At 40.1% G+C, this 12,895-nt stretch overlaps 1 protein-coding gene across 6 annotated transcripts in view; it reads left to right on the forward strand.

The window, feature by feature from the left end:
- The window catches only part of MAPK8 (mitogen-activated protein kinase 8), a 122,251-nt gene extending 114,902 nt beyond the window's left edge, over nt 1-7,349 (forward strand). For 4 of the 6 annotated variants that reach the window (XM_032266816.1, XM_032266817.1, XM_032266814.1 and 1 more), the window contains one exon: nt 2,850-7,349. In XM_032266816.1, the coding sequence (XP_032122707.1) occupies nt 2,850-2,995 (146 nt within the window). In that variant the 3' untranslated portion in view covers nt 2,996-7,349. Of the gene's footprint in view, nt 1-2,844 lie in introns of all 6 variants that reach the window. The other 2 variants (XM_032266819.1, XM_032266818.1) reach the window with 1 other exon arrangement.
- Nucleotides 7,350-12,895: the final 5,546 nt, after the last annotated feature.

Genomic DNA, 12,895 nt, shown 5'->3' on the forward strand with positions numbered 1-12,895 from the left:
GTAGATGAACTAATACAGTAACTTCAGTGGTTTTTTCAGCCTCCCATTTTGTGTCTGGCTGGCATCAGAGACTTCTCTGGCTACAGAGGTTAGGACAGTTTTATGAAGGAGGTGAAATTTAAACTGAGCCTTAAAGAGTGAGTAGTATTTCAAAAGATAGATTTTGATTTTGAAATAAAACTATGTCATTTTAATTCTTCAGAAAATTTTTACTTTCAAAGAAAATAAATAGAGGTTGTATCTAGTATCTTGTATATGGGTAAGGTTTTTTAAACCACAGTGACATTGTATACTAAACATAGTTGTTTAAGTCATTTTTTGTGGCTTGCTTTGACATTTTTGGTTTTACATTTTAGAGTTGTATATTTTAAATCTTTGATCAGGAATGCAGCCTTCCAGATTATAGTATAGATCCTGTTGAAAATATAAATTGGCTTTGATGGCTTTTACCTATTTTGGAAATGGCCTTTTCTCTACAGTTTACTTATAACAAATTTAAAGCTCTAAATGCTTTGTGTAATTAATTAGCTTTGTATTGCTATATGGTAGTAGTATAACTGAATTGTTCATAATGGAGGATGGGATTTGAAAAGTTTCTTATGTGGGACAGTTTTATATTTTAGCATACTACTATCCAAGTGAGTGGCACAGCTGGAGTGCCAGATGTTTGAGTAAGTGTAATAATCTCATGAGTTAGAGTAGTTGTATTTGTTTTTAATTTATAAGTGAGTAATTTGAATCCTAGTTCAACACTAGTTTATGGTCGCAAAATAAGTCAGTGGAAAGGATAGAAGTTAAGGTTTCTTGACTTTTTCTGTATTCTCAGTTATAGTTTGCAAAGAAGAGTGTTGGCAAGTGTTATTGAGCTGTTATAAAAATATTCAGCACTTAATTATGTACTAAAACAGAAGGAATAGTGTTTGGTAAATCAAAATATCAGATAACCACGGTACCGTTTCCACTTGATTTTTAAAATGAATTCTATTATTCTTCCCTATTGAGTGCCTTTCTATCTTTATTTTGATCTGGCTAATAGTAAACTAAGTTTGCCTGCCCTGAGTATGTAGACTCACTTGAGAGAAGAATGACTCAGATACCTGAGAATAAATACTTTCCATATTATTACCATTCAGATATTTGAGAATTTACTGTATTACTTTAAAGAGAAAACAAGTGTCTTTTTTCCCCTTAGGTACTTGATTTTTAGATTAAAAAGTTAACAGTGCATTTAAAAGTTAATTTTTATCAGATTAAGACATTTGGATAAAATAATAAGACCCTGAACTAGAGGCATATATAAAAAGTGTATATGTTGGAGCCCTTTTATGGTTTGAATGTTTCAGTATAAGTTGTACAAACTAGCCATTGTGTACTGTGTATGGTACACAGATATACTGTTCAGTCAGAAAAGGCTCATTTCAAGTATTGATTGGACTAAAAGAATGTGCTATCTCAGTTTCACTCTGGCTGGAAAGCTAATGGACCTTTCTTGGGTCTAGGAGGTTACCACCTCTTTTTCCTCTCATCTCTTAGGCCTGAGATACTGATCCTGCTTTTCTATTCCATTTCAGCTCCCATCACCTACTTTGTCTCTTGTGGTTCCATTCCTTTCTGTCTCCCAGTACCCTCCCTAAAAATGTTCCTATTCCCACTACCTTGCCTATTTTATTGTTGTATTTGAATGAAAGCTAGCAGAGGACCTTTCACACTGAAATATTTTATTGCTCTTCTGGACAGAATGGAGGGATGATCTCAAACACAGGTGCTGGGTTCAGGAGCAGTGTGGTTTTCAGCCCATGTGGTTTCAGCATCGTTGGGTGCCTGAACCTCACCCTCAGAAATTCTGCTCAGTGTTCATTTTGAAGACCATTGATTTTGTTTCATAAATATGTTGTTGAGAACTTTTAAGTAACTTACATTATTCAAATTTGGAATGATCCTTATTTAGTATTCACGTGATTCAAAAGTACTCAGCCTAGTGCATGAGTGACATGTAACTATTCTCCACCCCCCAGTGTAAGTCATTCCTGTCACTTTCCTAAACCAACCCTCTTGAGAGGATTTCTATCTCTAGCTCAGGTACTCCTATTACTTTTTAAAATCTAGGAAATGCTTGTTAGGTATTACTTTTGGCAAAGGAAACTGTTTTGCTCCTACTTTATCTGTTTAATAAATCCATATTTATGTTTATCAAGTGTTAGAGTAGAAATATGAAGACCCAAGTTTACTTAACTAGACCACTTGAGTGATGCTGGCATGTCACATAACCTCATGTAAACTGGGGTAGTGAACTAAGGTTCCTTCCAATTAAAGTTATTTTATTCTTTGTCTTGGCATTTGCTTTAAAACAAGATGTGCCAGAAGTACATCTTGAATCATTTGAATTTTTTTCTTTTAGTGAGACGCTATAAAGACTTTTTTTGTGGAGAAGTAGTTTTTAACTTTTGTAGTTATACAGTCCTTTAAGATCTTCTGTCCAAAAAAGACAGTACAGACAGCTTTGTATGTATTATCAGCAGTATTCACACGTACCATGAAGCCCATTCATGGATCTTGCTGCACGACCATTTCTAAATGTGGCTTAGATGTAAAATTCTTGTCTTAAACAGAAAAACACATTCGTTGAAAGGATAGGGCTCCACGTTTCTAGACATTTTCAGAATTCTCACTTCATAGCTGTCAATGAAGAGTGTTTTTAAGTTAGTGTGTTGGATATCATTTGCGATTATTTTTAGTGAGCCTTCTAAATCCAAGAGAAAAAATTACCACTGGAGGCAGTCAGTGCAGTGCAAGTAGCTCGATATGCAACTGTCTGCAACTGATTTGCTGTTTTGTTTCTCATAGCACAGGTGCAGCAGTGATCAATGGCTCTCAGCATCCATCGTCATCGTCATCTGTCAATGATGTGTCTTCAATGTCAACAGATCCGACTTTGGCCTCGGATACAGACAGCAGTCTAGAAGCATCAGCTGGGCCTCTGGGCTGCTGTAGATGACTACTTGGGCCTTGTGGGGGGTGGGAGGGACGGGGAGTCGGTTAGTCATTGATAGAACTACTTTGAAAACAATTCAGTGGTCTTATTTTTGAGTGATTTTTCAAAAAATGTAGAATTCATTTTGTAGTAAAGTAGTTTATTTTTTTTAATTTCAAGTGATGTAATTTAAAACCTAAGTTGTGTTTCAAAACAGCAACAAAACTGTATTGTATTTTTTGCTGTAATTAACTGTATAATGTAAACCTAATTATTTTATCATGGTTTAAATTTTTTGCATATTTGCTTTATCTTATGCTGCTGATTTTTTTAACTGAATTTGTAAGATTTTGTTTATCAAAGCAACTATTATGTGGTGACTTGCCTATATCATGAATTATTTAAGATTTTTATAGTTTTTTTATTAGATTTTATTTCAGATGTTTTGTTCATGATACTATCCTTCAGGGTTATATGCTTATCAATTAAATAACCCCAGAGGAGTGAGGGAAAATAACTTGTAGCCAGTTATATTCAGGAATAACTACTGTAAATGATGAACGTGTTAAGAGACCTCCAATATTTGCTACTTGCCAATCCTAATTTAGTTACAAGAATTGGTAGGCAATCCTACTTAATTTTGGCAAAAGCCCATCATCTAAATGGCAGAATAACTCAGAGCATGTCTTTGAAGATGCTGGGCGTCTACCACCACCTTAGGTCCCCACCCTACCCAACAAAAATCAAGTAAAAGGAATATGGTGTATTCTGCAAATTTGTGGCATGCTCAAAGTTTATGATCACATAAAGTCAAGAGGATACTTCATGAATAATACATTTCAATGCAAATAAACAGATGGTTCACTTCTACTAGCCATGAGCCTGTTTTTGTATACACTGAGTTAATCTACTCAGGCTGTAGGTCCCAGCAGTGTTCTAGAGTCTGGTCTTTCCCTTTCCTGCAGCTTCGGGCCTTTGGACCTTTCCGGTTTCCTATTGGAGTGTCAGTCAGTTGAGCACCAGTTCTTCTGGTGTTTCTGGCCATTTGATTCTACTTGTAGCATAATCGTATTTATACTAGCTGTTGGGAGGTTCCAAAGCCTACTTAGATATGTGTAGGTGATGTATCAAATGAGCAATATACCGTTCATCTGAAAATAGTAGCACACAGCCATATATAGGATATCATTTTCTAAGGACTGTTTCTTCACATTGATCAGAGCAGGCATAAATGGTGGTTATTAAGTCTGAGTCTTTCATTTTTTTTATACCTGATTTTCAACATAACACGCGATGTGGATGTCGAGTAGTGTAAGAATGGTGCTGCTCCTGACAAGTGTATGTTAACTGTTTACATTTTATATCTACAGAATTATTTCTCTATAACTGAATTTTTCCTAAGTAAAATGTCTTTGAAGTCTCGTTATTTCTGAAATACACTGTCTATAATAGACCCAGGCACCTTTTATTATCTCTGGAACAAGAGGGATTTCATGTAAACTAGGGAATGCATTCTCACATAAGCAGCAAGGTTTTAGGCAGAAAGCCCTTTGGAATTCGTGACCAACAGGAGCAAGAACAGGTGTGGCTCAACATGCAGTGTCTGAAAGTTTGCTTGGCATTTTATTCATATATTTAGTGCAAAATTCTTTTTGAGATACTTTAGGTCGTTGTTAATGTGCAATATTTAAGATTAAAATACATTAGCCTTTTTATATACTTTGAAATGGCGTTTGCTTTTGATGATCTAGGGTCATGATTTCCAGCTTCCCAGGCTTTGTATCAGTCTCTTTCTGTAACACAACATGGTCCATTAGATTTGCCTAATCTAATGGACCATGTTGTGTTAGAAAATTAATTAATTTGATTAGGCAAATTAAAGTTAAGACTATAACACCTCTTGTAGACAGGAAAGATTGGATTCACAATTTTAGCAGAAATTTGAGAATGAATGTGTTTATATTAATTTGACAATTAGCTTTATTTTCTGTAGGGTATATTATGTCACTGTTGCACTTTCACAGCAGACATGCTTTCAGAAGAGTCTCATATTTTATGTTTGATTTCTGAGAAGCCATCTCTGTTGATACAGATTTTTGGTTAAGTAAGGAAGGAAAACCGTGTCTGACTGTATCATTTGTTTGAAATGCCAGCTGCCGCTTGCCAACCATCAGTTCAATTCAAAGAAAATAAACTCATATTACTTAGCGTAAACTAAGATACTTAACAATTATATCTTAAATACAAGGTCTCTTTGTTAAATGTTGTGTGCCCTAGGTTTTAAATTACTACATCTAAATACAATTTTCCTCTTAAATTTGTGAAGCTAAGTATGTATTGGTTCTTTTTATTTTGGGATCCTTAAAGCATCTTACACATTTTTTTTTCCCAGAGAAATTATAAATAACATTTCTATCAGGTAGTACTTGTGTGAAGCCACCTTTCTTCTGTAATTTTGGTTTTTCAATTTTATATATTTAATATACTCACTGTCTTACTTTCAGACAGTTATGTTGAACAAGATTTTTATTATCCATCCTCATAGATTGAGAAAGAGATGCTAATTCTTTACCCATGTCTTCCTGGTTACTATTCTCTTAGCCTCTAATATATACTGGCCATCTGTAAAACCACTGTGTTGTTGGGCTCACGTAGTTATACTTTATGCAAATAGAGCATCTCAACTCTGTCCTACTGTTTGCTGAACAGTTTTCAGTGTGTCCTGTACCTTTGGCTGCTGCTTGTTCTTGGTGTGCACTCTTCCAAGTTGGTAAAGGCACAGTGCATTCATACCAGACTTCGAAGAGAAGCACCAGCCTCTTAAATGAGAAGCCTACACACAACCCCCTTAACAATCCAGAGAAACTTGACGGTATGCAAAGAAGCACTCTTTTCTGCCAGCCTCGTCATTGTTCCGTTCTATGCTAATCTTGCTATGTTGTCTAAAAGATGGAGGGAAGGGGACATCAGTGTCTAATAGTGAAATCAGCAGCAGGAAAGTGAAGCTCTTTCTTTGGTTACAGATAAGACTTGGTTGACACTCTTGGCCAGTATCTGCTACACATATGAAGACTTAACTATTCAGTGTTGCCTAGGCACTAGCCTGCACAACATTTTGAGGTTAAAACATAGTATGTTTTCAGAAATACTGTTGTAGTTTGTGAGTGTTGTTCATTAGTCACACATTAGCTGTAGAGTGGATGCATGAAGCCCCGTGACGCCAGTAAACTTCTCTTACCAGTAGAAAAAACAAACCACCATTTTGTCATTAGCAGCCCTGTTAAATGTTGCCTCTCCATATCCTGTTACATTTTTGTGTGCATTGTGTTTCTACTGATCTCTCTTAGGTTTTTCCGGAATCAAAGGAAACTAATTGTTCCTTAATAGCAAGAAAGATGAAGAGGTAAAGGGCATTGAAGCAGAAATGTATAGTTTGGGGTACGATTAGAAAACTCGTAAGGAAAACAAAAGTCCTAATTAATTTCAAACTGACTGCTCTTCATTAAGTGCTCTTGAGAGTCTAGTAAGAGTAACACTTTCTGGCCATTTCTGGTTTAGATTCTCTTCCTTACTGAAACTTTTGAGAAACATTACCTGTGGATTAATTTTGCACAATGTTCTATTCTCACAATGACTTACAAATTAAACTAGGTTTTTATTGAACTACCTCACACTAATTTTCTATGCTTTCCCAAGTAAGCTGTTGCCCTGTTAGATCTTTACTGAGTGTGAATTATAAATGTATGTTAAATACTTTTTAGCCAATGTTGACACAATACCAGTAAGTATGTAAAGTATATACATACCTTACATCAGTAAGAGACACGTGTAAAATCTTTCACTGTGTATCTTGGAAAATTGTGTTAGATGTGCTTGTTGACATTATTACTGTTTTTGTAAGTAGAAACCTGCTCGTGTTATCAGTCCATTCTTTTCATTTTACAAAAGGAAATCTTAGTAAATTTTACGAAGAAATAAATTACTTTTGTAGGCCCAATATTTGGTATATTTTTGAGAAGCTGTTAATCTTTTAGCTGAATAATGAAGTTAGACTGAATTAGGTGTCTTCCTGGACTGTGACATCTATTTTCTCATTACAGTTTATCCTGGTCAACAGGGTGTCACACCTGGAAACCTGAGTATGAAAACTGACATTTGATTTTCTCCCTCTGCGATGTCATTCCTCCTTCGTTCCTCTCCTTCCCGGTGTTCTGTTCCCTCTCCTCTAGACAAAACAAAATGGGGCACTTTGTAGGGAATGCTGAGATCATTATTGTGGTTTTTCATCATTCATGCCCTAGTCATTAAACATGCACCACTGGAATGTAAACAATGTTATCTAGTATGTCAATTGGTTATAATATTTTAAATAAAAAAGTGGTATGAAAGTTATGAAATTAAGAGTTTTTTTCATTGAAAACAATCTGTTTGTGGCAAAGTTTTTCTTGGCAGTTTTAGGATTGCCTGTGGATTGGGATAAAAGGGGTATTGCTAGGACTGGTTCTCAGATTTGGATTTTATACAGATTGTGAAGAGCCTAAACTATCACCCTGGTTATCTGGTTGATCTGGTCTTGCATCTTTGGTGTTTGAAATTGCTGGATAAACTTTATCTAAAAAAGAAACTTTGCTTCAATGCCCTTAACCTAGTTCTTGGTAAACATGTGAGAGAACAACCATCATGACCACTTGGCAAAAATAAGTACTTAAAATTGGGGTCTGTTTCAAAACAAGCAAGAGATTTTAGCTTTGAGTGTTTCCAGCTTTTGCCATGCTTATTTCCTCTTTGCCTACATTGGGTGTGCTGCTGTGTGGGAATACAGGGCCCCTGCTGCATACGGTCCCAGCCGCTGTGATGACACCGCTCCATCTTGCTCAGTTCCCTCCAGATGACTTTTGTACCGTGCTGCCTCTGCCCTCACCTGAACTCACACTGCTTTTCTCTGAGGAGCGGAGAGGAAGAGGCCGCCCTCTAGCTGCCTGTGGCTGGCTGCTGAACTGTTTCATCACTGTCATACACATGCCCCCCAGGAGAAACTGGGTGGCAAAAGCAAGTGTCAGAGTGTTGAGTATAAACTTATTTTTTTCATTTTCGCCACTTGTATAGTGGAGTAATTCATCCTTGTTAATTTAGATACTTTTTTTTTAAGTATTGTTCCTAAAAAGGTATGTATTTGATGTAAGTGAAGATTGATTTGTAGTGATTCTGTGGTTTAAAAAAATTTTGTTTTAGCTGTTACAGGTTATAGGCCAGTATTTCTTTGGACTTCACTTGAAACCAAAAGATAATTTCAAATATGCTTTGTAAAGTTTAGGTTTCTGTCTAACATGTACTTAATTTTATTAATTAATGGAAGCATAGGTCTAACACCTGGGCTGGAAGCTGGGAGTAGGAAATAGAAAATGGATGACAGAGTCTTGAAATGGTGTGTATAGAGGAACAAGGGCCTGGCCACAGGGATTGATAGAGGAAATGACAGGGGTTTCCCAGAGAAGCTGCATTTTGAGCCTTGGCATAAATAAGGGGAAGGGAAGGCAAGCAGATTTAAGTGAGTGCATGAGCAAACAGTAAGGAATGGCCTGGTTTGGGTGTGGGCACAGGGAGAAATGGAGGAAAGACACATTGTGGTTTGGAATTGAAACAAGCTGAGGATCAGCCCTGAAAACATGAGGAATTGTCTGATGTTTTTACCTAGAAAAGTTTGATGGTGATAGGAACCCATGGTAGTTTATGAGGAGGAAAAGGAGTATTATGACCCGACCCTTGTTTTAGGGCCATCACTGCCAAGAGAAACAAATCCGGTTAGGCCGGAGGTGTGGAGATTGATGACTGAAGCCAAAGATACCCAGGTGAGAGCAGCAGAAATGAAGGAGAGGGACTCATTTAGATGTGTTGCTGTGACACAGGTGAAGTCGCCAAGATTAGGGTTTGGAACAGGGGGAAGGCTGTGAGCCCTAGCGATTGGGCAGCACACAAGACATGCTGCAAGGAAAAAACATGCAATGTGTTTTGCAATTTGTATATCTCAGTTTGAAGTGTCCATGGCAGAATGCATGTCAGGTATGGTATCAACTCCCAACTTCCAGGAGTGGGAGAAAGGGAACTATTGCTGTGCTCCCTCACCTGCCTGTAGACCTCTCCGATGCGGTAGTTTCTTTCCTCGTGAGGTCTGTGTCATTTGCTTGTATGACCCTTGCATTGTATTTGTTAGTATCATTTTGTGGACAGAGGAAGATAATGGAAATACTCCTCTTGTGTATACCACATGTAAGACGTTAGACCTGGATAGGTGCAAGTGGGGCCTAATTCAAGTGAGTGAGTAGCAAAGCAGGTAGTGAAAAGGACTGGAAAACTTGGTTGGAAATCTAAAGAAGAGATCATGACCGTGCCTTGAGAGAAGTGAGGGGTAGACTGAAGAGTTTAAAGGGAGAAACCAAAGGCACATGTGTCTTTATGGGACAGAGTCCTGGAAAGGTTGGGATCTACGGGATCATGCAGGTCCAGATGAGCTTAGTCAAGACAGAGAATTTAGGTCACCTCGGACAAGTGTCAGTCTGGCTGAGCCATGCCTCTACTGTTACTTGATAGCAGCCTGTGTTCTCATCTGATGCCTCACTCTGGGATCCCCTGGATGGAAGAGGCTGCCCTACTGGAGATAATGCCTCGTGAGTAGGTGTTCCATAAATGGGCTGGGTAAGCTAATGACTAGAGCCTATCTTTTACACCATTTCTGTCCTCTGAAAATGCAATATTCATGGCCCTCAAAGTGTGGCATAAGGGCACTGCATGCAACGCTGTGATACTACAGTGGCGTGGGCATGGACTCTGGTGCCAGATACCCAGATAGCATCCTGCCCTCACTGGCTGCCTCACTTCCCGCAAGTGCCTCAACTCGGGCTGTGCTCTGTCATGTGTCCTGTGGGAAGCCTAATGTCACCTGGCAGTGTTGCTCAGAGGATTCAGCGTGTGCATGCAGGGCCAAGGCTGGCGAGCGCTCGGTGAGTGCTGGCTGCCGCTGTCATCCTGACTAGCACCAGAATCAGTTCAGCACCCGGTGTGCAGGTTCCTCAAGCAGCTGTCCCTCATGTCTGTCTGAATGGAGTTCTGTCTCTAGGCAAACATACTCAGAAGAGTGATGTGAACCAAAAGCTGTGTTTCCCTCCATTTGATGTGCTGCAAGGAAAAGATGTTCTAGAACCTGGAGCCGCCTCACTCCCTGGCTCCAGTGTACAGCAGAACCAATGAACCCACATGCTGACCCTAAGGCTCCCCATCCCCATGGCCACGGCCACCGCCACCACCAGGCCTGGGCCCAGGGACGTGCTTTACTCCTCAGCCCCCCGTGGCCCAGATGCTGCCCCTTGTCTCCTTTTACCACAGAGGACAGACATTTATCAAAAGTTCACTGAATGAAGGGAAAGGAAATACAGAAAAACACGTCTCGGCCGGGCGCAGTGGCTCAAGCCTGTAATCCCAGCACTTTGGGAGGCCGAGGAGGGTAGATCACGAGGTCAAGAGATCAAGACCATCCTGGTCAACATGGTGAAACCCCATCTCTACTAAAAATACAAAAAATTAGCTGGGCATGGTGGTGTATGCCTGTAGTCCCAGCTACTCAGGAGGCTGAGGCAGGAGAATTGCCTGAACCCAGGAGACGGAGGTTGCGGTGAGCCGAGATCGCGCCATTGCACTCCAGCCTGGGTAACAAGAGCAAAAACTCCGTCTCAAAACAAAAAATAAAAAAAAAAACAAAAAAAAACGTCTCTACCAGGCATTTTGGTCCAGCTGCTGCCAGTTTTCAAACCTGGTGAGCTTTTTAACCAGCTGTGGGGTGAGTGCAGGGGCTTGGGATTTATGAAACTGTTGTGTTGTCTTAAGACCCAATGTCCAGATAGCACAGAGATTTAGCTGTCTTGGAGTGGGGTCATCAAGCCAGCTTGTGGCATGTGGTGGGGCAGGATCCACATCTTGGCAGGTGGGCTCCAGGGCCTTCGCTTGAAAACTGCTGTGCTAGCCGGGCGCGGTGGCTCACGCCTATAATCCCAACACTTTGGGAGGCTGAGGCAGGTGAATCACGAGGTCAGGAGTTCAAGACAAGCCTGGCCAAGATGTTGAAACCCCGTCTCTACTAAAAGTAGAAACAAAGTAGCTGGGCGCGGTGGCATACGCCTGTAATCCCAGCTAGTCAGAAGGCTGAGGCAAGAGAATCGCTCAAACCTGGGAGGCGGGGGCTGCAGTGAGCCGAGATCGTGCCATTGCACTCCAGCCTGGGTGACAAAGTGAGACTCCGTCTCAAAAAAAAAAAAAAAAGAAAAAAGAAAACTGCTGTGCTCTACTGCTTGAGCAGCTTTATGGGAATACAAGCGTCTCCTGCTCAAAAGCTCCTGGGATGCCATGTAAGGTAAGCATGTTTGCAGTTTTGTCTGCAACTCTCTCCCTATCCTTTGGGTTATGCTCAGCAGTGTACAGACATGCTCAAGAGTTCCCATCTTTCAAAAGCTCTCCCTTGCCCCCTTCCACTATCAAAATGGAACTCAATTCATGTGAGTTAATGTAAAGCTTTCAAATACTTTCCTATCTCCCTTAGAATAAAAATAGCCTCCCACCAGGGGTGACAGGCCCTGAGTATCTGGCTCCTGCTGGGCTTTTCATGACCCCATCCTGTCCTACCTCCTTCTTCACAGACTTCAACACATTGTGAGGCCCCTGTGCCTAAAGTGTTATGGGGCTTGCTGTGGGAGATGGAAGTAGCAGCAATGTGGCTGGTAGAAAAGGACAGCAATCCTGGCATGGGTGGGGGTTCTTAGTAGAGGCAGGAGTACAGAGAGGCGGCAGCAGTGTGTGTCAATGTCACAGCAACTTAGCTGGGAACTCGGGACACCGTGAGAGAACTACTTAAGATATCAGGAGGGCCCTGGGGTGCTGCATCAAAAGGAGAGGGAGAGAGTCCATGAAACGTTTCTTGACCCCATTTTTACCCATAGACCAGGGAACATGGATATATGAGTTCCATTCCAAAATTATTTCAGGAATACGATTCATTCCTGATCCATCACTCAAAAGCCAATTAAGACAAGGAATCTTCCTCTTCTCTTTTCCTATTTCTGTTTCTCTCACAACCATACCCTTAAAATTGTATTTTAACTTTAAAGAACATGTACATTCATGTTATTCTTTTAATAAAAGCCAACTCTTTTGGTATGAGACATTCACAATTTCCAGTATTTCTTTAAAATCGAACACTAGTTTTACGACACAAAGTGTTCGGAAGCAGAATCCCAGGTTCAGCTGATTTCTTGCTATTGCATGTCTCACTCATCCATACTTAATTTAAGAACATTTTTTAGCAACATGCTTCTACTGAGTCTGTCTAAAGCATTCCAGGGTTTCAATGAATCAGCTCCCTGCCATTTCATGTTCATAATTCATGGGTCTACTTCATATTAAATGATGTCATTACAGTAGTACAGTGGGAATCTGTCAGTTTGGGAACAGATTCAGCAAAGGTAATTCAATTGAGAGAAGGGGGTAAGGGTGGGGATACTAGAGCCCCCTCCCACCAGCCCCGATGGCCTTTGTCACTCAGTGTGCCTGACAGTCAAGTCAGATGTTTTACAGACAAGATGTCTGGTGCTGGTTACCTAGAGATTGGAAAACAGAGCTGAGTAATTTCAATTCATTTTGAGATAAGAACTGCATTTGCAGATCCTACTTGGCCAGCAGGTGGCAGAAGTGGCTTAGGCGTTCACGAACTCCTATCCCTACTGTGAACTCGGCAGGAGCCTGAGCCTTTGCCAGGATTAGTGGCTAAGCCAGACAAGCTTCCTTTCATCATGGGAAACCCATTTCATGGGTTTTTCTGGCGGCATTTTCTCTCCAGGTCAAAATTAGAATTCCAGCGCTGGGGTGAGAAAACTCAACAAG

This window comes from Sapajus apella, unplaced genomic scaffold, assembly GCF_009761245.1.
Source record: "Sapajus apella isolate SASKATOON/1434 unplaced genomic scaffold, GSC_monkey_1.0 scaffold161, whole genome shotgun sequence".
Taxonomy (NCBI): domain Eukaryota; kingdom Metazoa; phylum Chordata; class Mammalia; order Primates; family Cebidae; genus Sapajus; species Sapajus apella.